Below are 25,903 nucleotides of genomic sequence, written 5' to 3' on the forward strand. Positions count from 1 at the left end.
GACCGCACCTCGAATATTGTGTCCAATTCTTGGAGAAGGTGCAGAGAAGGGCGACAAAAATGATAAAAGGGATGGAACGACTTCCCTATGAGGAAAGGCTGAGAAGATTAGGGCTCTTCAGCTTGGAGAAAAGGCGGCTGAGGGGTGATATGATAGAAGTCTACAAGATAATGAGCGGAGTAGAGCGGACGGATGTGAAGCATTTGTTTACACTTTCAGACAACCATAGAACCAGGGGACACAAGATGAAGCTAGAATATGGTAGATTTAAAACAAACAGGAGAAAGTTTTTCTTTACTCAGTGTGTAGTTGGACTCTGGAACGCGTTGCCGGAAAATGTAGTGACAGCTTACGTAGTTTAAAGGGGGTTTGGACAGATTCCTGAGGGAAAAGTCCATTGAACATTATTAAAAATTAAAACATTTTTTTTTGTTTTTGCCGGGCTCTTGAAGCCTGGATTGGCCGCTGTCGGAGACAGGATGCTGGGCTTGATGGACCATTGGTCTTTTCCCAGTATGGCGGTGCTTATGTTCTAATAGATATTTTAAAACTTTATTAGTAGTACCGGGCAATATTCTGCTATACGATACTACTAATAAAGTTTTTAAATATCTATTACTGATCTGCTGTTTTGTTTTCCACACAGCAGATATGTTTACATAGCCATGTTTATAAAAGAGATATATCGGATGTGTGAGGAAGTCTATAGAATGCTTCCAGTTCCGCTTAAGAACACTCCTTCACAGTGTCAGGGCCACCTTAAAATCCCTAGTCCCGCACAAAGGGGAAGTGACTTGGGGAGGGGTGGAGCCAGGAGGGCATGACCCAGGAAGTATAAAAGGCTGGGCCAGAGCCAGGTTAACGATGCCCAGAGGGAAGCAGCGATAACTCTGGATCCAGGGACCAGGCTAGAGACCAGTAAGAGTTGCTGCAGAGCTGAGAGACATTCGGGCTTATTTTCGAAAGTGATCGCCGGCCATCTTCCGACATAAATTGGGAGATGGCCAGCGATCTCGGAAAAGCGGCGAAATCAGTATAATCGAAAGCTGCTTTTTTTACAGCATCGCCGCTTTCCCGTCGCCTCGCTGGCAAAAGTTCAAAGGGGCGTGTCACCGGCGAAACGAAGGAGGGACATGGGCGTGGCTACCAGATGGCCAGCTTTCGCGGATACTGGGAAAAAAAAAGCGGCATTAAGCAGTATTTCGCCGGGTTTACTTGGTCCTTTTATTTTCACAACCAAGCCTCAAAAAGGTGCCCCAACTGACCAGATGACCACTGGAGGGAATGGGGGATGACCTCCCCCTACTCCCCCAGTGGTCACCAACCTCCTCCCAAACGAAAAAAATAAAAATAAAGCACTTTTTTGCCAGCCTCTATGCCAGCCTCAAATGTCATACCCAGGTCCCTGACAGCAGTATGCAAGTCCCTGGAGCAGTTTTTAATGGGTGCAGTGCACTTCAGGCAGGCAGACCCAGGACCCCCCCCCCCCCCCACCCTACCTGTTACACTTGTAAGCTGCGGTAAATGGCCCCCAAATTTTGGCATCGAAATAAATCCACACAGAGCACTATCCTATAAATGGCACTCCAAGTTGTGCGCCGTTTATAGAATTTCACTTAGCGCTGGGATCTGCGCCCAGAGGATTTACACCAACTGAAACCTGGTGTAAATCCTGCTGCGTAAGTTACGGGTGGATTCCCCGAACTCTTTAATACTGTGCGCATCTTTAGTGAATGGCCACACCCCCTTTTCAGTTGCATGCTAAAATATTTGCTTGTGGATCTTTATAGAATAGCACTTAGCAAGATACACACACATAATCCTAATTGGAACCAATTAACTGCAATAGTTAGTTGTTAGCACCCAATTATTGTTAATTAACGTCTCGTTACTCAATTAAAATGCATGTGTAACTTGAGCATGCAATTTTGGCCGCAATATATAGAATCCAGAGGATGACACATAAATTTGAGCACTCTGTTATAGAGTTGGGGAAATGGGAGTAATAAACATAAATATAATTTAATAAACATAATATAGAAATATGTGTAAACAGTTTCTTATAAAATTACCCCATGGGGTACCAGCATTAAAGTTTGCACTATGACAAGAAGGTACGTAGTTTTATGCGACCTGCAAATAGGAGTGTTCAGGGGAGGAGTTTGGATGGGGTGCAGGCAGAGATAGGAAGTACACACATAGGTTGTTAAATACGTATATATGTACATCCCTCACCCAGGAACCTTTGCATCTGCTCCCGAGCATGTGTAAATATATGCGGCTGCATTTTAGTTTGGCAGCTTTTCTGAGGCATAGGCCCTACATGGCTTTATAAATAACCTCAAGACAGGCGTCTTCACAGTGGCGTTTCCAATCGAGGTGTGTGGGTTGCGTATGTACCCCCTGTCAGTCCCTCCTACCAAATCTCTCCCTTCCCGGCCCAGCCCCACAAAGATTTGTAATTCCCTTCCTCCCCCGCCGCTTCCCCCACCACCACCAGCAATTCCGGTCTTCACCAAGGCAACATCGGCTTTCTCTCTGAACTATCCCACCCCTTCTGATGCAACTTCCTATTTTATGAAGGGTGGGACAATTCAGAGAGAAAGCCCTTGTGCAGGCCGCAGGCAGCCTATGAGTGCCACTGCTGCCAGTGCTGAAGACTGGAAGTGATTTTAAGGTATGGGTGGGGAGAGAGAGGGAATTGCAAAATCTTTGCGGGGCCAGGAAGGGAAGGGAGAGATGCGGGGTAGGGAGAAGGGAGGGAAATTCAGACACATACCCTGTCAAATGTTCCTGGCTACACTACTGTGCCTTCTTGGACATCCAACCTAATTACCTTCAATGAGCATAATTTGTAGTGTTAAGGCTATTCATGTGGCATCTATATTCATAGCAGATTTTTGTACCAGATTACCTCTAGACTAGGGGTTCTCAACCCAATCCTCAGGACACACCAAGCCAGTCTGGTTTTCAAGCTGTCCAATAATGAATAAGCATGAGATGGATTTGCATACAATGAAGGCAAATCTATCTCATCCATATTCATTGTGGATATCCTGAAAGCCTGACTGACTGGGTGTGTCCCAAGGACTGGGTTGAGAACCTCTGCTCTAGACCATAGTTATATTATTAATGAGATGTCCATGCCTCTGTCAACATTTCACAGTACAGTAGGTCAAGCTCTGAGTGTAGGTCATCCCTCGGAAACAGTAGAGGTTTTGAGATTGTAAAACCATGATAGCAATGTAGAGTTGAGGTTGCATATGTAAGAATATGTCTAGTATTCTGTGAAGGTTGTTTCTTCACAAAGTGTTTTGTTTTGCTTTCATTTGGATGTAGGTTGGCCTTGCATTCCAGATGGTATTCTTACCTACAACTTGCTAAACATTGCCAGATTGTTTTTGGGGAGATTAGATGCGTAAAAGCTGGGGTCCTGTAATCCATTGGGTTGGTCGTGAGCCCTTGGGCCCTGGCCGAGGCCAGCAGGGCGCTGACCCAGGCCAAGGGGAGACCGACCCACCACCGCACACCCCAGCTACACAATACCCCTTAAGCTACCCCTCCCCACAGTCCCTCAGGAAGAAGGGAAATAGGCATACAGGCGGGCCTCACGGCACACTGGCAGAGGCAGGAATACAATACACACAGTACACAAAGGGTTAAACTCACTGAGCCAGCAGGCCGGGACACTGGGAAGAGAAATCCTTAAAACAAACAAACAAAGGGGAACGCTCTCACTCAGCCCAGAGCCCTGGAGGCTGAGCAATGCCCAGCCCCCACTAAACAAACGAGCAGCTGACCCTGATTACAGAGCTACGCCACACACACAGCAGCAGCTAACCCAGAGGGAAGGAAAAGAATACTCTAATACAACACAGATCCCTGTCAGAACCTAGAGCACGTTCTGAGAGAAACTATCAGGCTTTCCTGTCACCACCAAGTAAGTAACGCAAAAGCAGAGAAACTCTTCAGCTGCAGGCTAAAGTACTACCCCTGACGTCAGCACAACCCCTGGCAGCCAATCAGAAGAGACGTCCCCCCTCCCCCTCAGCCAAACCGGCAGAATCATAACAGGTCCCCATTGATCCTTTTTCTGCGAGGGCAAGTTAATTGTTTCAGAGACTATGCAAATGAAGCAATTTGGAAACTGGAATTGTAGGCAAGCATTGTAGATCCCACTGGCATAATGACCTGAGCATGCTCTGTGTAGTTGTTCCACCTTTTTTTATCACTCAATATCACTTAAGTGACTTTCCATGTCCAATAATAAATAATGAGAGACGTGTAGCAAAATGAGGCAACTAATGCAGTTTATTGTATGTATTTATTTTAAAAGCTTATAACCCGCTTAGAACCTAAGCGGCTACCATATAAACATACATTACAAACAAGCTAAAAACAATATAAATATGCTGCTACAATCATCTTCCATCAATTTTCTGTTTACCACCATTACTCATTAGCAAATGCCCGAACAAAAAGCTGTGTCTTTAACAGTTTCTTAAATTGCCAAAGCATTTAAACATAAAAGCAACTGGCCAGGTAAGGCTTTCCACATCAAGGACCCTGCTATTGAAAACGCCGAAGCTCTCATCACAGTGCAATGTGTAGTTGTTACTAAGTCCAGAGCTAACTGTATTGCAAAGTCAGATCTTATACACCTACCAGAAGAAAAGGTCTTAATAACAGTTTGAAAATACCATGGCACTCTAATAGGGCTGGTCCGTTAGAAGTGGTTGATCCTTCAGCTGAGTTAGACGCAGACCATTTGACCCTGAAGCAGGCGACGAAACGCTGGCCATTGTTGGTCTTGGTCGCGTTCAGCTTCCAGCATGTAATTAACTAACAAAGGAAGGATTGGACCGTGCAAAAGCTAAGTAGCTGTCACGTTTAACTTCATAACTACCCATTATGTGTTAGAAAAAAAGAAGTAAAAAGAAGAAAAATTTATATATAAAAAAAGAGTATTTGAACACATATATGGGATAAGTTGTTCTATAAACTTAGGGGTGTTGCCAATGATGAAGCAGCCCAGCCCTCATGAGCTCTGAATATATAGAGCCGGGGGCTTCTAGAGGCAACACCTCTTCAATTTAAAGATTTATTTTTTGGTCAGAAAATATGCCGATTGTGTTGTTTCTATATCTCCTCTATATTTGAATGTGTCAACTCTAATAGGGCAGACACAAAATACTTCATTATCTGCTCATTTCCTGTTATTTGTCGCTATGCAGACTCCCATGTAGCCTTTAACTTTGAAGAACATATTTTCCTTCAACAGCCTAGCCAAATAGCTATTCACCTCCACCATAAAAGGAGAATCATAGTCCCTTACATCAAATAATCAATATACTCTATGGTAATATCAATTTCACTCAGCATGCAGTAAATTCAGATCTTTTTATAGTTCTTCATCCATTTATTGGGGGAGGAGGAGAAAAACAAACAGTGGCATGATACCATTACACCACATTAGATAAATACATAGAGCAACACCAAACAATAAAGATAACTTAAGCAAAGAAGTTATATACTGCAGTTGCAGACATCAGTTTGCTGATAATGAGAGAGAAATGGAAATCAATATGCTCCTGATGAAAGAAAAATGCATTGAAGACATTAAGGAATAACAATAATTATCCTTCAGATTCTGTATATGTTGCTCAAAGTTGGACATGCAGTTTGGGTTCAGATCCGCATGTGAACTAATTGCCTCAATAGGTGATAACAATCAGTTGTTGGCATTAACAAGCGCTAATTGGCAGTCATCAGTAGTTAACGCGTGGATCTGCCCTAAGCCCCTATTCTATAACCTGCACGCCCAAAGGAGGCATGGCCAGGGAAGGGGCTTGGTCTGGTCAGAAGCATTCCCAGGATTTAGGCACATGGTTATAGAATACGTGAATTTTCACACTTAACTGACAGTAGTTGGGCGTGACCATTTACCCCAGTCTTTGGCTCACGCCCAAGGTTAGGCACCAAATGCATGCTAAGTTAGTATTCTGTAAAGTCAGAGTTCGCACTTAGGGGTTCTTTACTAAGCAGCAGTAGGGCTAATGCATGGGTAACGTGCGCCAAATCGACACTACTGCCCGGGTAGCACGGGCACCCGGTGGTAATTTCAAAGTTGGCATGCGCTGATTCCCATTTTCTATTTTCTATCACGGGGGCGTTCCTGGGAGTAATCGGCAGAGTGACCATATTGGCTCACACTGCGTGATTACTGCATGGTTAGCATGTTAGCCCTTACTGCTAGGTCAATGGATGGTGGTAAGGGCTCAGGCAGTAAATAGCTGCACATTACTTTTGATTTTAACGCACGGCCATTTACTGCCCCATAAAAAAACCTTTTTTCCCAGCTGTGGTAAAAATTGGTCCAGTGCACACCAATTTCATATGCCACAGGCCACTTTTTACCACAGCTTACTAAAAGGGCCCCTTAGTGCGTACCATCCTGGTGCCTAACTTTGGGCAACCTTTACTGAATCCCCTCCCCTCATGTGTCTTGTGAACACTCACCTTATTTGAATAAAGAAAACACATGGGTTGTATGCACTATAATTTAGTGTGCATATTCATGCATTAGGGTAGTAATTCTGTAAATAAGGTGCTAACAAGTTCACACATAACTAGAAAACCATATTAATATTATTATTTATTATTATTTATTGCATTTGTATCCCACATTTTCCCACCTATTTGCAGGCTCAATGTGGCTTACATAGTTTTGTTATGACATTGTCATTACAGGGTATCAGAACAATTAGTGATGGGCAGAGATTAAGTAAGGGAAGAAAGAAGGAAGTGATAGGGTTAAGTATAGAAGGTGGACTTTCATAGCTGGGTGTGTTGGTGAAGTGGATTAGTGAGGTTATAGGTTCTCTTTGTAGGCCTTGTTGAAGAAGTATGTCTTCAGAGATTTGCGGAAGTTGGTTATTTCGTCGATTGATTTCAGGTCTGTAGGTAGTGCATTCCATAACTGTGTGCTCGTGTATGAGAAGGTAGTGGCATGCATCAGCTTGAATTTTAGTCCTTTACAGCTGGGGAAGTGCAGATTGAGAAATTTGCGGGATGATCTTGTGGCGTTTCTGGGAGGTAGGTCCACAAGGTTTTGCATGTAGGTGGGGGCGTCTGCGTGAATGATTTTGTGTACAATCGTGCAGATCTTGAATGCAATGCATTCTTTAAGTGGGAGCCAGTGAAGTTTCTCTCTTAGGGGTTTTGCACTTTCATATTTAGTTTTTCCAAATATGAGTCTGGCAGCAGTATTCTGGGCTGTTTGGAGTTTTTTGATGGTCTGTTCTTTGCATCCAGCATACAGTGCGCGTTGCTGTAGTCCAGATGGCTTATTACCATTGATTGTACCAGGGAACGGAAGATGTATCTCGGGAAGAAGGGTTTTACTCGTTTGAGTTTCCACATGGCGTGGAACATCTTTTTCGTCGTGTTCTTCACGTGGGTATCGAGAGTGAGGTTTTGATCAATGATAACTCCAAGAATTTTCAAGTTTTGTGAGACAGGGAGAGCACAGTGATTATGCCAAGAAATCCACCTAAGTGCTTTTCTATAAACATGGACATTTCTTACATAGCGTGTATTTTACAGGAGTTGGCGAATATATAGCCAGAGTCTGGGTGGGACTCACACATGTAGTTTATAGACTACTATAAATTATGTGCAAATCTGCAGCATTTAGATGCAAGAATTTACACTAGATCTATGGCTGGCCTAAATACTTGTGCCTAACCATATAGGCACATATATACCCAGATAGGCTAGTATTGTATAAAAGAAAGTTATATGTAGGCATACTGTTTTAGAAATGCCCTTTACCTGCATAGCATGTTATGGGACAGGAAATGGGTGGAGAGTGGACATAGACTGCACACTGTAGTTAACACACTGAAGTTTGCATATAGGAGGTGATTCAACAAGTTGGTACCTCCATTGAGGCATCCTGAGGATGTGCAGTAAGAGCCTACTTAGTAACAGAACATGGTCACCCAGATTCCATGATAGACTACTAGCTCAACCCAGTATCAGCACTCCTAATATTTATATACCCACAGTTATACCAGCCATAGTCCTGACATAACTATGGGCACTTAAAGGCAGCAGGAATGTGAGTAACTTACAAAGCTATGCATCTAACTAGGTGCCCCAACCATGTCCCAGCTATGCTTCGCCCATATATACACCGCCTTGTATTTACATGCTATGTAAGTTAGGTGCACACTTAGGCAACTACTGGCATTTTTGCAGATAAATGTACTCTTATGTGCGTAAGTGCTAGTATTCTATACATTTATACACACAAGGGGCACCTGCATGCGGGCACTTAGATTAGAGAATTGCTCAGAGAGGTTCTAGCAGGTCCTCTTAAAGATTTGTTTAATAAACCCTTGGAGATAGGACAGGTTCCGCGGGATTGGAGAAGAGCGGATGTGGTCCCTCTTCACAAAAGTGATGACAGAGAAGAAGCTGGAAACTGGACTGGTAAGCCTCAGTTATTGGAAAAAGTAATGGAAGCATTGCTGAAGGAAAGAATAGTGAAGTTCCTGGAATCTAATGGGTTACAAGATCCAAGGCAACATGGTTTTACCAAAGGTAAATTGTTCCAAATGAATTTGATTGAATTCTTTGACTGGGTGACCATAGAACTGGATCAAGAACATGCGCTAGATGTAGTCTACTTGGATTTCAACAAACCCTTTGACACAGTTCATCAAAGGAGGCTCTTGAATAAATTTGACATGCTAAAGTTAAGTCCCAAAGTGGTGAACTGGATTAGGAACTGGTTAGCAACAGACGCTAGAGGAGGTGGTCAATGGAATTCACTTGGAGGAAGGAAAGATGAGTAGTGGAGTGCCTCAAGGATTGGTGCTGGGGCCGATTCTGGTCAATATATTTGTGAGCAACATTGCCAAAGGGTTAAAAAATCAGGTTTACCATTTTGTGGATAATACTAAGATTTGTAATAGAGTGGAACCCCTGGGGGAGTGGAAAACAGTGGCGTAGCCAAGGGTGGGCTGGGGTGGGCCCAGGCCCACCCACTTTAGGTTCAGGCCCACCAAGTAGCAGCACTCCTATAATGTGGCTGGCAGGGATCCCAAGCCCCATCAGCCAAAAACTCCCAACAACATTTTGCTGCCAGTGAAAATCTGCTATTTAAAAGGTATACGGGGGAGAGGGGATGTTTCAAAGACCATATGGCATGCAGGCGAGAGAGGGAGAAACCAAGTCACTTGTAGGACAAGGCGGAGTGCTGCCAACCCACCTTGGGTCCAGGCCCACCCAAACTTGGGTGTCTGGCTACTCCCCTGGTGGAAAATATGAAAAAGGATCTGCAAAAGTTAGAAGAATGGTCTAATGTTTGGCAGTTAAAATTTATGCAAAGAAGTGCAGAGTGGTGCATTTTGGGAGTAGAAATCCAAGGGAGCCATATGTCCTAGGAGATGAGAGGCTGATATGCATAGACAGAGCGAGAAACCTTGGGGGGGTGGGGGATAGTGTCAGAGGATCTGAAGGTGATGAAACAGTGTGACAGGATAGTGGCTGTAGTCAGATGAATGCTGTGTTGCATAGACAGAGGTATAACAAGCAGAAGAAAGGCGATGTTGATGCTCCTGTACAAGTCAATGGTGAGGCCCCACCTGGAGTATTGTTTTCAGTTTTGGAGGCCATATCTTGCTAAAGATATAAAAAGGAGGGACATATGATCCAGATGTTTAAATATTTGAAAGGTATTAATATAGACACAAATCTTTTCCAGAGAAAAGGAAACAATAAAACTAGAAGACATGAATTGAGGTTGTGGGGAGGTACACTTAGGAGTAATGACAGGAAATGCTTTTTCTCGGAGAGGATGGTTGATGCATGGAATACCTTCCTGAGGGAAGTGGTAGAGACAAAAACGGTGATGGAATTCAAAAAGGTGTGGAATGAACACAAATGGCTGCATTTGTGTGGATGGGTCGAATGGCACTTAGATTGTGACTCCAGCTGTGAAGAACTAAGGCCTTTTCTGGGCAGACTTCTACAGTCTGTGTCCCATATATTGCAATCTGGTTTAGGATGCACTGGAAAGTGGCCTAGTGGTTAGGGTGGTGGACTTTGGTCCTGAGGAACTGAGTTCAATTTCCACCTGAGGCACAGGCAGCTCCTTGTGACTCTGGGCAAGTCACGAAACCCTCCATTGCCCCATGTAAGCCGCATTGAGCCTGCCATGAGTAGGAAAGTGCAGGGTACAAATGTAACAAAAAAAAAATTTCAGTAGTTGGATCTTAAGGACAGTGCCGGGCAGATTTCTACGGTTTATGTCCCAGAATTACCAAAGAAAGACCATGATCAACTATTTTATATCGCATTCATAAGTACGTAAGTATTGCCATACTGGGACAGACCAAAGGTCCATCAAGCCCAGCATCCTGTTTCCAATAGTGACCAATCCAGGTCACAAATACCTGGCAAGATCCCCAAAAAAGTACAAAATATTTTATGCTGCTTATCCCAGAAATAGTGGGTTTTCCCCAAGTCCAATTTAATAATGGTCTATGGACTTTTCCTTTAGGAAGCCGTCCAAACCTTTTTAAAACTCTGCTAAGCTAACCACCTTTACCACATTTTCTTGCAACAAATTCCAGAGTTGCATTACATGTTCAGTGAAGAAACATTTTCTCCGATTCGTTTTAAATTTACTACTTTGTAGCTTCATTGCATGCCCCCTAGTCCTAATATTTTTTGAAAGCGTAAACAGACGCTTCACATCAACCTGTTCTACTCCACTCATTATTTTATAGACCTCTATCATATCTCCCCTCAGCCGTCTTTTCTGCAAGCTGAAGAGCCCCAGCCGCTTTAGCCTTTCCTCATAGGGAAGTCGTCCTATCCCCTTTATCATTTTCATCGCCCTTCTCTGCACCTTTTCTAATTCCACTATATCTTTTTTGAGATGCGGTGACCAGAATTGAACATAATATCTGAGGTGCAGTCGCACCATGGAGCGATACAAAGGCATTATAACATCCTCATTTTTGTTTTCCATTCCTTTCTTAATAATACCTAACATTCTATTTGCTTTCTTAGCCACTGCAGCACACAGAGCAGGTTTCAACGTACCATCAATGACAACACCTAGATCCCTTTCTTGGTCAGTGTTGTTGGTTTAATCATGAATTGATAATGTGACTGTTGGGCAGACTGGATAGGCCCCAAGTCTCCATCCATAGGAGGCAGTAAGTGCATCCATGCTAATTGTCAGTATGGGGCCTTTTACTAAGTCTTGTAGGTGCCTACATGCGCCCAATGTGCATCAAATCAGAGTTTCCGCCCGGCTACCTCGTGGCCTGTGCAGTAATTTTTATTTTTTGGCGCATGGCAAAAATCGGGCAGTAAATCCGACTTGACGCACGTAGGCAATTACCGCACAGTTAACATGAGACACCTTACCACTAAGTCAATGGCTGGTGGTAAGGTCTGAGACCCAAAATGGACGCGTGTCAATTTTTATTTTGTCACACGTCCATTTTCGGCAAAAATTTTAAAAAAGGCCTTTTTTTACAGATGCGCTGAAAAATGGATCTGCGCTTGCCCAAAACATGTGCCTACACTAGCACAGCCTAGTTTTCAATGCACCTTAGTAAAAGGACTTTTATATTTCCTGTGCAGCAAAGTACTTTCATGTGTAGCAACTATATGGGAACATGCTGGAAATGCTCCCAACAGTTAATGCACAGGCCTGGTATTTTAGTTAGCAGGGTCCCTAAGATTGTTTGACTTGCACATGGAATAGTCTGCTGTGTATTAAGGTCCTAACTCTCAAAGGAAGAATACTGATTTAAATCATTCTGGGAGAAAAATTCACTTTGATTCACAAGAGTAAATTCCCACAGAATAATAATGTGTTCCAACATTATTCAGTAATCTACTATTGATAAAGGGCCCTGTTTACTAAGCAGCACTAAAAACACTAACGCACCTTAGTAAACAGGGCCCAAAATTAGGTAGTATGCTCATAGGTGTCCACTGGACTGTCACTAACCATCGGGTCTGATAGCATCCAAAATAATGTAATCATCGTACATTTAACTTCCAACCTTTTTCAAACTTTTTTTTAGTGCCACACCGTGCTTAAATTCAAAATTGTACGAAACTGTCTTTATGAATTACTACTTAGCTCAGTTCTGTGTTTTGGGTCCTGACATATTCGCTGAGGAGCTTGTTTTAAGGAACCCAGTGTTTCTTCAAATTGGCTGTTCGAGTCCCTCATTGCTTCTCCTTAACATATGAGAAATGCATTAAGGCCCTTGCATTAATAATGAAGGAGTCCCCAATAACATTATGGATAGGCGCTAAAATTAATCTGGTCAATATGCAAAGCAATTTAATCGGCCATTGGCCAGTTGAATAGCTTGTTCAGGACTAATCAGTCATTTTAACCTTCTCTCTGACCTCATGTGCAACTTTCTTCAAATCAATCACCGTATTTTCTAATTCTTCCTACTTTCTTACTCATCTATATGAGAACGAGGTGAAGGCGGTTAGCTTGGCAGAGTTTAAAAAGGGTTTGGACGGTTTCCTAAAGGACAAGTCCATAGACCGCTACTAAATGGACTTGGGAAAAATCCACAATTCCAGAAATAACATGTATAGAATGTTTGTACCTGGCTTGGCCGCTGTCGGGGACAGGATGCTGGGCTTGATGGGCCTTTGGTCTTTTCCCAGTATGGCATTACTTATGAACTTATATGTTACAACTTTGCCTTACCCCTCACTACCAATTATAATGTTCTAGTACATATAGTGTTGTCATTGCAAGTAGTATACCATGCCGTACTTTGTATTGTTGTTCGAATATTTTTACCGCTCTAATTGCCTACTGCTCATGTTTGATCTATTCATACTGTACACTGCCTTGAGTGCATTCCTTCAAAAATGTGATAAATAAATCCTAATAAATAAATAAATAAATTTTCAGCAGCACTTAACCGGTTAGTGCTGCTGAAAATGTCCAGATAACACCTATCTTCAAACCAGATATTTTGGGGGTGTTCCAGAGGCTGAGTCAGCACAAGGGCTTAGTTCACTTTAGTAAAAGGGCCCCATGGCCTCCTGCACCCATCAGCACTCAGCAACCCCAGTCCATCAGTCAATGCCTAAGAAAAAAATAGGTCTTTAGACCAGCCTTATATCTGGGCGAGGAGGCTTTGGTGGATAAAGTACAGGATTGAAACTACTGCAAATAAAAGTCTATCTCACATGTTCTGCTCAAAAGCAGTGATGATACAGAAATATGGCACAGTGTGTATTCTGTGTTCTGCATGATCTTGAGATGAGGTGGTGCGAACAATCTGCAAAACAGGTACCACCGAGGAGCCAAGGTTGGAGCATCTTGTACACGCCTCTTCCCTTCTTTACTCATCATAAATTTATGCTGTGGCTGCTACCTCTGTATAGTGAGCATGGATTAATTTCTAGTTTAAAAAATGATTATAAAAAATTGTTACCAGCAAAATTAAGCAGTCTTTGCATTTGAGTCCTTACTGTCAGGGTACATGAGGACACCAAATTCCTGGAGAGAAAGCAACCTTGCTTTTGATGTTTTTTCTTTTTTTCTGTTTGTTTTACTAAAGTATTTGTTCAGTTAGAAATCAGGGTTTCATTCTACATTATCATATGTTTAAAAAAAAAAAGTAAAACTCTGGGCTTCTATTCTACAGAAAACTAACTCTTTGTGACAAAGAAAAAAATTAAACCATGGAAATCGTTTAATGCATAAGTTATCGCTTCAAGGTTTTGCCTATGACAATCCGGTTTCCTTGTTTGGATAGATTACCCTGCCTTTGGCCTCATTAATCACTCTGGATTTTTGCCTTCTGAAACCTTCAAGCAGTGGAATTATTGCTTCAACGTAGATTTTCATAAACCACAAGACAAAAGTAACTAGTTTCTGCCTATCCAGTGTTGGATTCAGGACGACTGCTACTCCGCTCTTTCCAAAGTGCTTTGTGCTGATTCATAATTGTTGCATTGTTAATAAGCCACTGTCAGCCTCCAAGCACACAATGAGACACCAGACAGTTGATGGAAAGAGAGTCTAGATTGGGGTCTCAGTAACTGTGGAAATGTTAGTAGAATTTAAGGTTTCCGGGGCAGAAAAGAAAATTCAGCTAGGGCCTAGGTGCACTCTTCTAAGTCCTGGGAATCATTTGAATTTTATTCCTAAGCTTTTAGCTTTCAAATATAAAGCAGACGTGTCTGCTTCTTTTTCATTAGGAAACAGTAAAAGTCCAAAAATATTTGTAGTCACAAGCTAAAAATCCAGGACTTGCAACCAAAACTGTCCCCAAAGACTGGAATATGTATAAAATACCTGCAGTGGAAGAATAATGAAGGAAGTTTCAAAACCATTTATGGGGCAAGTCTATAACACAGGTGCTAACATATAAGTGCCCATTACACATGTAAATGTTAAACATATTGGCACATATGCATGTAAATGCCAAAAGTCCATCTAAGTGCTGATCTGCAAATACCTGCTTAACTTCTAAGGGGTGTACACATGGGCGGAGCTCAAACGTAGGTGACAAATTTACAGAACACTTTACAGGTGTATCAACAAGATTTAAATACGAGTATTTACACCAACTCTATGGCTGGCATAAGTGCTTACACCTAACGTTTAGGCACAAGGCCTAGTGGTTAGAGCAGTGGTCTTGATATCCAGAGGTAGCCAGTTCAAATCCCACTTCTGCCCCTTGTGAACTTGCGCAAATCACTTAACCCTCCATTGCCTCAGGTACAAACTTGGATTTTGAGCCCTCCAGAGACAGGGAAATACCCAGTGTACTTGAATGTAACTCACCTTGAGCTACTACTGGAAAAGGTGTGAGCAAAATCCAAATAAACATATACCTGGTTACAGTCATATTTTATAACAGAAAGTATGTGCCTACATTCCTTTATAGAACAGAGTCATCCTGTTATATAATTGTCCCCTTACAGAATCTGGTTAAATGGTAAACTAGTTGTCTGAGAAGTGCCATCCCTGAATCCGAGTAAAGGCACAAGTGGGGTTCCATGGTGCACATACCTGTAGGAGAAGACTTTCCTGGGGGCATGTTTTATATAGGTTCTGTAAAGGACATACATAGGTTAATGTTTCAAATCTACTTGCTTTGAGAGATGATGTGTTACAATATGTTTGGGTTGTTTTCTCCTTGTACATGGCTGCGTATTGGTTCTGTTTACCTTGTTGCTTCTGGTTTCAATAAAGATATCCCCCCCCCCCCCCCAAAAAAAAAAAATAATAATAATAACTTTGCCCACAATTAAAGCAGTTGTAAAAGTCTACAATCATTTGTAAGGAGAAAGATCCTGTTGCGATGTGGTAAAAAGTAGACTTTGCACCAAAGCAGATAATTTGAAAATTGCTCCCACTGAAATTTGTAAAATGACAGGCAGATGCATGCATAATACCAAACATCCATAACAAATCCTATCAAGTCTTATCAAAGACTAGTGGAAATAGCATATGCTTCCTGCACAGTGGTTAATCTGAGGCATGAAGACACCTTCAGAGGTCATGAAGGTAAAGAAGTCATTGGGGTAAATGTTCAGCCAGCAGCAGTCAACGTTTTTTTGGCTGCTCTCGGCATTATGCCCAGATTTTCAGTATTGAGCCAGGTCCGGGCATTAGCATTCAATATCTAGGTATGTGCAGCCGGCTATCTCTTATATAGTTAAGTGCAATATTCAGCACTTAACTGCATAAGTTAAACTGGTCAAAGATAGGACTTTGTTTTATGCAGTCTGATTTCTCAGGTTACCTTATGCGGTTAAGTGCTGACTCTGCCCCCGAACCACCCACAAAATTGCCGGCTATGACTTTAGTGGTCAGTGCTGATATTCAGCGACACTATCTGGTTAAATGCTGCTGAATATCAATGGATGGCCCCGCGTAAGCAATTTAACCTGCGGCGGCCCAGTTAAATCGTTTTGAATATTGACCCCCATGAATTTCCAAGTTAAATAGCCTGTGCTGGAGGATAGTGTTAATTTGAAAGCCTTCCTGAAAATAACTTGTCAAGACCAGAAATATTTGGGTATACTCTACGCTGTCAGCTAGTTATTTTAAAAGGCAGAGTGCCAGATTCTGCTGTCCATCATGGGGTTATAAACGCACTTGTGCTATAATGTTTGCATTTGCTCAGAGGTCACACACTGTGACTGTCTCTGAAGTTTGGTACTTTGTCACTGTGCTGAAGCACTCTACCCTTGGCTCCTGTACTGCAGGATGGAGACATAGTCAGTGGTGGAGCATGTTTTTTTTTCACAAGTTGTCTGTATCCTGCCCCCTTTGTCTGCCTCTTATAGTGATGCTTTGTCTCTTACCATGACCACCGGGATGGCTTGAGCCCGAGCAAACACTGCCTCTCGCAACCAGAACATTCCTAACCTTCTTTCCTTTTATTTTCTTCTCTCTGCTCCTTCTCTCCCCCCCCCCCCCCCCCCCCCCAGGTTGGAACGGCTGGTGGACGTCCTGAGGAAGAAAGTTGGGGCAGGGACCCTTCGGACAGTGATCTGACTGAAAGCGGCAGCCTGTGGGGAAGTGTTCACATCTGGTGACCAGGCAGCTCCATTCACCAAGACTGTGTAAACACTGAAGCTTTAACTTAGCAAACAGTTGTTAGAAGTGGGACACTCCAACCACATTCCAAGCAAAGATAAAATCAAATTCAATCATAAACGCTTAACCACTTAGTTGCTGATTTGTCCTTTTCTTCTGCCCATATTAACACAAGCAGGTATAACTGACCCAAAGCATGTGGAATGCTGAGTGGTCTTGTGACATATTCGAAGGCCTGACATTCTTAGAGCTCACATCTTTTTTTCAGATGTAGCTCAAGGCGAGTTACATTCAGATACGGAAGATATTTTCCTGTTCCTGGAGGGCTCAAAATCTAAGTGTCTACCAGAGGCAATGGAGAGTTAAGTGACTTGCCCAGGATCACAAGAAGCAGCAGTGGGATTGGACTTCCTGGTTTTCAGCCCCTGCTCTAACCATTCTCCACTCATCACTGCATAAGGTTGTGGGGTTGGAGAGATATTGCACCACTAGCTTGTAACACAGTCTGCTCAACCTACAGGACAGTTTTGGATGAAAAACTCTAAATTAATTAATTTTAGAATGCATATTCACTTGCATATCAAACCATTGCCTATCATATTGTCCTATGTTCAATGTAATTAATTTTGCAATTTAAAGTGATCCAGGGGCTCCCAAGAAGCACTTCAAACTTCAGTTTTTAACAATGATTTCATGAGTTATCTGCCAACGGATTTGTTGAAGAGAAGGCCATTTTACTTGAACATTATCCTGCTTATTTTCGAAGGAGATCGCTGGCCATCTTCCGACACAAATCGGGAGATGGCCAGCCATCTCCTGAAGCCGACGAAATCGGTATAATCGAAAGCTGATATTGGCCGGCTCCAATTGCTTTCAGTTGCAGAGCCGGCCAAAGTTAAAGGGGGCGTTTCTGCAGGGGACGGAGGTGGAACGGGAGCGTTGTTAAGACATGGCCGGCTTCAGCCGATAATGGAAAAAAGAAGGCCGGCTCGGACGAGCATTTGGCCGGCTCGGACGAGCATTTGGCTGGCTTGGACGAGCATTTGGCCGGCTTCACTTGGTCCATTTATTTTTAGGACAAGGTCTCAAAAAAGAGCCCGAACTGACCAGATGGCCACCGGAGGGAATCGGGGATCACCTCCCCTTACTCCCCCAGTGGTCACCAACCCCCTCCCACCCAAAAAAAACTTTTTTGCCAGCCTCTATGCCAGCCTAAAATGTTATACCCAGCTCCCTGACAGCAGTACGCAGGTCTCTGGAGCAGTTTTTAGTGGGTGCAGTGCACTTCAAGCAGGTGGACCCAGGCCCATCCCCCCTACCTGTTACACTTGTGGTGGTAAATGGGAGCCCTCCAAACCCCCCCAAAACCCACTGTACCCACATGTAGGTGCCCCCCTTCACCCATAAGGGCTATGGTAATGGTGTAGAGTTGTGGGGAGTGGGTTTTGGGGGGGGGGGGGGCTCAGCACACAAGGTAAGGGAGGTATGCACCTGGGAGCAATTTTTGAAGTCCACTGCAGTGCCCCCTAGGGTGCCCAGTTGGTGTCCTGGCATGTCAGGAGGACCAGTGCACTATAAATGCTAGCCCCTCCCACGACCAAATACCTGGGATTTGTCCAGGTTTGAGATGGCCGGCATCGGTTTCCATTATCGGCGAAAACCGATGCCAGCCATCTCAAACCCGGCCATCTCTGACGTTTGGCTGGCCCCAACCGTATTATCGAAACGAAAGATGGCCGGCCATCTTTTTTGATAATATGGTTCAGGACCGCTGTTTGCGGCGCCGTCCATATAGATGGCCGGCGCCGTTCGATTATGCCCCTCCATGTCACCACTGAATGTGAAGGGCCTTGCAGAGGCTGAATATTAATATGGGGAAAATATGGACATTTTTTCTAGATTATGAAGAATATCCTGTGTCTACAAACATAGGGGCCCTTTTACTAAGATGCATTAGGCATAACACCCACTTAACACAGCATAAATGGCCTAACGAAAGACACTTTGCCATCTGCATGTGCTATTTTGTTTGTTTGGGGTTTTTTTGGTGTGGCAAGTCAGGGATGGAGAATTGTTATTGATTTGCTAATCAGCTGGCGCATGCATATTACTGCCGTGCTAACTGATTGGCACATCCATAACGTGGGAGCCCTTAATGCCACCTTAATAGGAGGCAGTAAGCGCTCTTGCAGTAATTATTTTAAAAGGCCACGCACTAGTGCTTACATTAGCGCACAGCCATTAATGAAACAAACTGAAGAAAGCGCTTTTTTGATGGCTGCACTAGAAATGAGCTTAGCGTGTGGGAAAGGCCCACATAAAGATGTACTAAGCCCATTTCTTAGCGCAGTTTAGTAAAAGGACCCCATGACAGTCTTATTAAAATGGATACAAAGAGGGGCATAATCGAAAGGGATGCCCAAGTTTTGCTGAGGACGTCCTCGCAAAACATCCCGATGGAGGGGCGGGGAAACCCGTATTATCGAAACAAGATGGACGTCCATCTTTCATTTGATAATACGGTCGGGGATGCCCAAATCTTGAAATTTAGGTCGTCCTTAGAGATGGTTGTCCCTAGGCTTGGTCGTTTCTGATTTTCAGCCATAATGGAAACCAAAGACACCCGTCTCAGAAACTACCAAATGCAAGCCCTTTGGTCTTGGTAGGAGCCAGCATTCATAGTGCACTTGGCCCTCTGACATGCCAGGACACCAACTGGGCACCCTAGGGGGCACTGCAATGGACTTCTTAAATTGCTCCTAGGTACATAACCCCCTTACCTTGTGTGCTGAGCCCCCAACTCCCCCCAAAACCCACTTCCCCCAACTGTACACCACTACCATAGCCCTTGCGGGTGAACGGGGGCACTTATATGTGGGTACAGTGGGTTTGTGGTGGGTTTTGGAGGGCTCACATTTACCACCACAAATATAACAGGTAGGGGGGGGATAGACCTGGGTCCACCTGCCTGAAGTGCACTGCACCCACTAAAACTGCTCCATGGACCTGCATACTGCTGTGATGGACCTGAGTATGACATTTGAGGCTGGCATAGAAGCTGGCACAAAATATTTTTAAAGATATTTTTTGAGGGTGGGAGGGGGTTAGTGACCACTGGGGGAGTAAGGTGAGGTCATCCCTGATTCTCTTCGGTGGTCATCTGGTCAGTTCGGGCACCTTTTTCTGCCTTGGTCGTAAGAAAAACAGGACCAATTAGGGCAACCCTGTGAGAAGCCCATCTTCCGATTTGTGTTGAAAGATGGGCGTCCTTCTCTTTCAAAAATGAGCCTGAAAGCGATGTATATTGTTGTTGTAGCACTGTTCTGGGTATTTTTCCTGCCTGCCTATGCTGACTTCTTAAGCTGTAATGGGATTGTATTCTTCTCGGCAGTTCCAGCCATCTTGTTTTTCACTTACATCTGTAGTACCTGCTCCGCTTTAGCACATCGCTGTAATATTTATCATTTCATGGCATTAATTTCCTTGAGGGTTTCAGCTCAGGAGAACTAAAATGAAATGAAAAAGCCTCTGCTGTAGCAGTGCTAAAAGTAAATGACATTATACAGCATACCAGAAAAACGACTAGGAAGGAAAGATGTTTTCGATGAGTTGGCAGGTCTGGTTAAATACATGGGGGGTATATTCTATAAGTAGTGCCTAAAAATCAGCACCAAAAATTTAACATGCTTAGTGCAATTCTATAACAAGTATGCGTCCTTTATAGAATCACGCCTAGGCATAAACTGTGCCTAACTGTAGGTGCCTGCAATTAGGCCTGCTAAGAGCAGGCTTAATGCCAACGCCTACAGCTGGGCGCACTTTGGCCATATTCTATATCAACACACATAACATTTGGGAATGCCCCCAGAACTGCCCCTATCCACACCCCCAAATGTGTACATAGGTTAGGATTTACGCTCACTTTGTTATAGAATATGATATGCACGTAAATCCTAATTATTGCCAATTAGTGCTGATAATTGGTTGTTATCACCCAATTATCAGCGCTGCTTGGTTCGTTACTCAAGATACACTTGCTAAATTGGGTGTGCGCCCAATTTAACATGCGTAAAGCGCACAAATAGAACTTGGCCCATGGCACATAAACATGCGACACAGAAAAAAAAAACTATCAAGCAGGAGAACAGAACGACGATTGAAAAGGACTTTGTGAAACAACAATAAATCCAGCCAATAAGAGGAATATATGGAAAAACCTTTTAGGCCTGTAGTGAACAGACTGGGGTCAGTATTTAGTAGGAGCTAACAGGGCAGGAGTGGCTCTTGCCTGGGCTCTTCCAGTTCTGGACAGAGCCGCTGAATATCACATGTGACTGCAATTACACTATTCAGTTACTGCCAGGGCAGTCCAGGGATGAAGCCGAGGTGAAGCCAGGCACCGCCAATATTCCGTGTCAGTGCCAAATAACTATCCAGACAGGTAGCACCATATACACAGCAATCCTAACCAGCCCAGAAAACTATCCGGATGGTGTATGGAATGTCAGCAGTACCCGAATAACTTGGAGCCACTGAAGACCAGGTGCCAGCACTGAATATTTGGATCTAACTCAGCCCATAGCGCCCAGTATTTTTTTTTTAAACGTTAACCACCATCGGGCTGAATATTGACCCCACATTGCTTTTCCAGAAATAAAACTAACAGAACCTCAATTCACTTTCTGAAGGGTTTAGTTCATGATGAGAGCATAAATGACACAAATCCTATATAATAATTCTCATGTCCAACGTTCTGCGGCTGCCTGGAACCGTGGTTTCCTGCCAGAGCTGCTCAGGAAAGTGGAGTAGATAAAAGCGATGTCATTCCTGAAGTGCCACTGATTGGCTGCTATGACATGCTGCAGAACGTTCAATAGACAGGAGTGGAAATGAACAAAGCAAGTCTATGGTAAGCAAGGAAGCCCATTGGTTAATCTCTGGTCCCACTCCCCAAAGCAGCCGTCATTCCTATACACTCAAAAAAAAAAGGAAACCTAGGAGCTGCTTCTCATTGCCATTTTTACAGCTTTTTCCACTGGACAAAAGGAGGGGGGAGACACACAGACCCTGGAAGGGGGAGGGGGACCCTGCAACTGGGAAAAAGGGAGGATGGGAGGAGGGGGGACCCTGCAACTGGGAGGAAGGGAGGGAGGGGGGACACCCTTGCAAATGGGAGACATACCGGGGGGGGGAACGACCCTGGAACTGGGAGAGAGGGGGGACCCTGGCACATACTCTCATTCTCACACACACACTCGCACCCAGTCTCACTCTTTCTCTGTCACACACACAGACACTCGCACATTCACACTCTCTCAAACATACACACTCCGAGGAAAACCTTGCTAGCGCCCGTTTCCTTTAAAACAGGAACGAGCCTTTTTTACTAGTAATAAATAAAGATCTGTATGTTCAATGCACCAGGCTATCAATAATGATATTATTAAACAAACATGGCCTCAAAGCTTCAGGGAGTTGCACTTAATAGGCAAATAATCCCTGATAGGACACCCTCATATCATGATAGGCCATTTAGAAAAACCTGTAAAAAAAAGTGGGAAGAAATACTCTCACAAAACAAAGGGAGAGGAAACTTCCCACTCAAAAAACAGGTTATTATGAAATAAATCACCAAAGTACAAAACAAATTCCATTCAAAACATCAAGAAAAGAAGCGATATGTGTACACATCTCAAAAAGCCAAAAACCTATCTGAAATCTGCCAATTCACAGCTCTGAAGTTCCTCAATATTTCATCAACCGATGATTGTAATACAAAGTGTCCCCATATCCATACAAGCCTCGACAAGGGCCGCTTGTTTTGCATTCAGTGCTGCATCAGAAGGAGTAGAACTGAACTAGCCCGGTGCATTGAATATACAGATCTTTATTTAATACTAGTAACGAAGGCCCATTTCAAATCGCAATGAAACGGGCGCTAGCAAGGCTCCCCTCTGTCCCTTTGTGTCTCCGTGTGTCGCCGGCCCCCCTGCAGCCTCCGTGTGAGAGCTACAGTGCAGTACAACGTTGGAGCTGAGAATGTGCTCCGCCCTCAACGTCATAACGTTTGAAGCGAGGGCGGGGCCCACAGACTGTGATTTTGTGTGGCTTCAGAGCTTCGAACTTACGAACCTGGCTTTAGTGACGTCAGTGCAAATAGAACGTTGAGGGTAAGTTTTATATATATAGATTTGGGGGGGGGGGGCTTCGCTCTATACCCTGTATTTCAGTGTTATGAGAGCATAATTGAAACATGGTGTTATTTTACAGAAGAGCAACAGTGTGTAACCTGTGTAATCTTGATCAATATATGGGCTTCTAAACACATTTAGCAAACACATTTTGTAATCATTAATGTCTGATAATGTCTAGGACTCCTCCTTGACACAAACCTCCAGTGTAGTAATGTAACTGTTGTAGAGTGCCATGCCTTAAACCTGGTTCCTTTAGTATTAAGAAAAAGGTTTATAAGATTTTAGAGTTGGATTTCAGAGCTCTAGACAAGTTACAATTCAGGTACCCAAGTTATTTCCCTGCCCAAGTGGGCTTAGAAGAATATGAATTGTACAGGAAGCAGAAGAGAGTGAAGTGTTTGGTTTTCACAAACTCAAAATACTCTCTTTGTAACTTCAATAATTTTGTTTCATATCATAGCAGATGAGGAAGACACATGTAAAATTCTCTTTATGCTTTTCTGTGTCTGCCAAAAGTATACAGGCTGTTGGTCTACAAAATCCTGAGTGGTGTAGAATGAGTAGAAGTAAATTGATTTTTTACTCATTCCAAAAGTACAAAGACTAGAGGACACTAGAGGAAGTTACATGGAAATAAAGACTAGGGGACACTTGAGGAAGTTACATGGAAATACATTTGAAACAAATAGGAGGAAATATTTTTTCACTCAGCGAATAGTTAATCTCTGGAACTCTTTGCCTGAGGATGTGGCAACAACGGTTAGCGTATCTGGGATTTTAAAAAGGTTTGGACAAATTCCTGGAGGAAAAGTCCACAGTCTGCAATTGAGACAGACATAGACGGGCATTTTCGAAAGAAAAATCTAAGTTGGAATTTGGACATCTTTGTAGAATGTCCAAATTCAGAGGCAGGGAAAAGGTCATTTTCGAAAAAAGATGGACGTCCATCTTTGTGTTCGAAAATACCTTGGACATCCTTGGATTTGGACGTCTTTGATTTTCAGCCATTTTCGAAACCAAAGACATCCAAGTCTAAATTGTCCAAATTCAAGCCATTTGGACATGGGAGGAGCCAGCATTTTTAGTACATTGGTCCCCCTGACATGTCAGGACAGCAGTCGGGCACCCTAGGGGGCTCTGCAGTGGACTTCATAAACTGCTCCCAGGTACACAGCCCCCTTACCTTGGGTGCTGAGCCCCCCAACCCCCTCCCCCAAAACCCCCTCCCCACAACTGTACACCACTACCATAGCCCTAATGGGTGAAGGGGGGCACCTACATGTGGATACAGTGGGTTTCAGGTGGGTTTTGGAGGGCTCACATTTACCACCACAAGTGTAATAGGTAGGGGGGGATGGGCCTGGGTCTACCTGCCTGAAGTGCACTGCACCCACTAAAACTGCTCCAGTGACCTGCATGGAGCTGGGTATGACATTTGAGGCTGGCATAGAGGCTGGCAAAAAAAAAAAGTTTAAGTTTTTTTTTAGAGTGGGAGGGGGTTGTTGACCACTGGGGGAATAAAGGGAGATCATCCCCGATTCCCTCTGGTGGTCATCTGGTCAGTTTGGGCACCTTTTCACTGCTTGGTCGAAAGAAAAAATGGACCAAGTAAAGTCGGCCAAGTGCTCGTCAGGGACGCCCTTCTTTTTTCCATTATCAGCCGAGGATGCCCATATCTTAAGCACACCTCAGTCCCGCCTTCACTATGGTGCCGACACGCTCCCATGAACTTTGGTCGTCCCCACGACGGGAAGCAGTTGAGGATGCCCAAAATCGGCTTTCGATTATGCCGATTTGGGCGACCCTGAGAGAAGGACGCCCATCTCCAGATTTGTGTCGGAAGATGGGCGCCCTTCTCTTTCGAAAATAAGCCTGCTGGTCATTTTGGGCACCTTTTTGTGCCTTACTCGTAATAAAAACAGGTCTGGGTGAAAACGTCCAAGTTTTAGTTCTGGACGTCTTTGCTTTTTTCCATTATGGCTCAAAGACGTCTAGGTCTTAGGAACGCCCAAGTCCCGCCTCAACCATGCCTCTGATATGCCCCCTTGAGTTTTGGATGTCTTTGCGACGGACTTCAGAGAAAGACGTCCAAAATCGGGTTTCGATTATACCGATGTGGGCGTCTCTGTGAGATGGACGTCCAAGTGCCTATTTATGTTGCTTTTTGGATGTCCATCTGTTTTGAAAATGAGCCTGATAGGGAATCAACAGCTTGCCTCAGGTTTGGTAGCATGGAATGTTGCTGCTAATTGGTTTTCTGCCAAGTCTACTTGTGACCTGACTTGGCCACTGTTTGAAAACAGGATACTGGGCTAGATGGACCATTGGTCTGACCCAGTATGACTACTCTTATGTTCTTGTAGGTAATTTTATAAAGGGGCTATGTGAATCACTTTTTTGTAAAGATTAAGTACTTGTATGCTCTGTCCACAGGGCACCCAAACTCCTTCCCTGTGTATAGCCACTGGCAAACTGCACCCCATCATTCCAAAGCACCTACTTTTGTTCCAAATGGTAATTTAAAAGGTGTTATGTATATGTCCACCAAAGTGTACACCCCCTTATAAAATTGCCTTCTTTATACCCATTCATCTTGTGGCAAATTTTCAAGCCAAATCTACCTAGATAATTTCCCCTTGAAAATTGACCAAAGAGTACCTGGGATAAGAGTACCTGGATACATTTGCATCTGCTTATAATTGGTCAGACTCCATTGAAAGTCTATTGTATTTCTTACCTAATATTCCTGCATTATATTGCCTGGTTTGTTGACAATGCAGAGAAGGTAAAACAATTTAGTAGAATATTAAATAACTGATATGTCCATTTGTTTATACAGCATGTAGATAAAATGGATGGCAGTGGTGTTAGTGATAATCGATAATGTGACTGTGACATTTGGACTAGGTAACAGAAAATGTTGAAAAGCTAGGTTATAATTATAATTTTAGTATATGCTTCTTGGAGAGTACAAACAGCATAATAAATATTTAGTGAAATGGTCAATGCTACCACAGTAACACCACCCTTAGCTCCAGGGACATAGCCAGACACCCAATTTTGGGTGGGCCTGAGTCCAAAG

The 25,903-nt window shown here is 43.6% G+C and overlaps 1 protein-coding gene across 1 annotated transcript in view; it reads left to right on the top strand.

The window, feature by feature from the left end:
- Positions 1 to 16,873, top strand: part of MIPOL1 (mirror-image polydactyly 1) — a 794,108-nt gene extending 777,235 nt beyond the window's left edge. The window contains exon 12 of the mRNA XM_030215153.1: positions 16,519 to 16,873. Coding sequence (XP_030071013.1) covers positions 16,519 to 16,585 — 67 coding nt within the window. The 3' untranslated portion in view covers positions 16,586 to 16,873. The remainder of the gene's footprint in view (positions 1 to 16,518) is intronic.
- The last annotated feature ends 9,030 nt before the right edge of the window (positions 16,874 to 25,903 follow it).

The sequence above is a fragment of the Microcaecilia unicolor genome, chromosome 9 (assembly GCF_901765095.1).
Source record: "Microcaecilia unicolor chromosome 9, aMicUni1.1, whole genome shotgun sequence".
Lineage (NCBI taxonomy): Eukaryota > Metazoa > Chordata > Amphibia > Gymnophiona > Siphonopidae > Microcaecilia > Microcaecilia unicolor.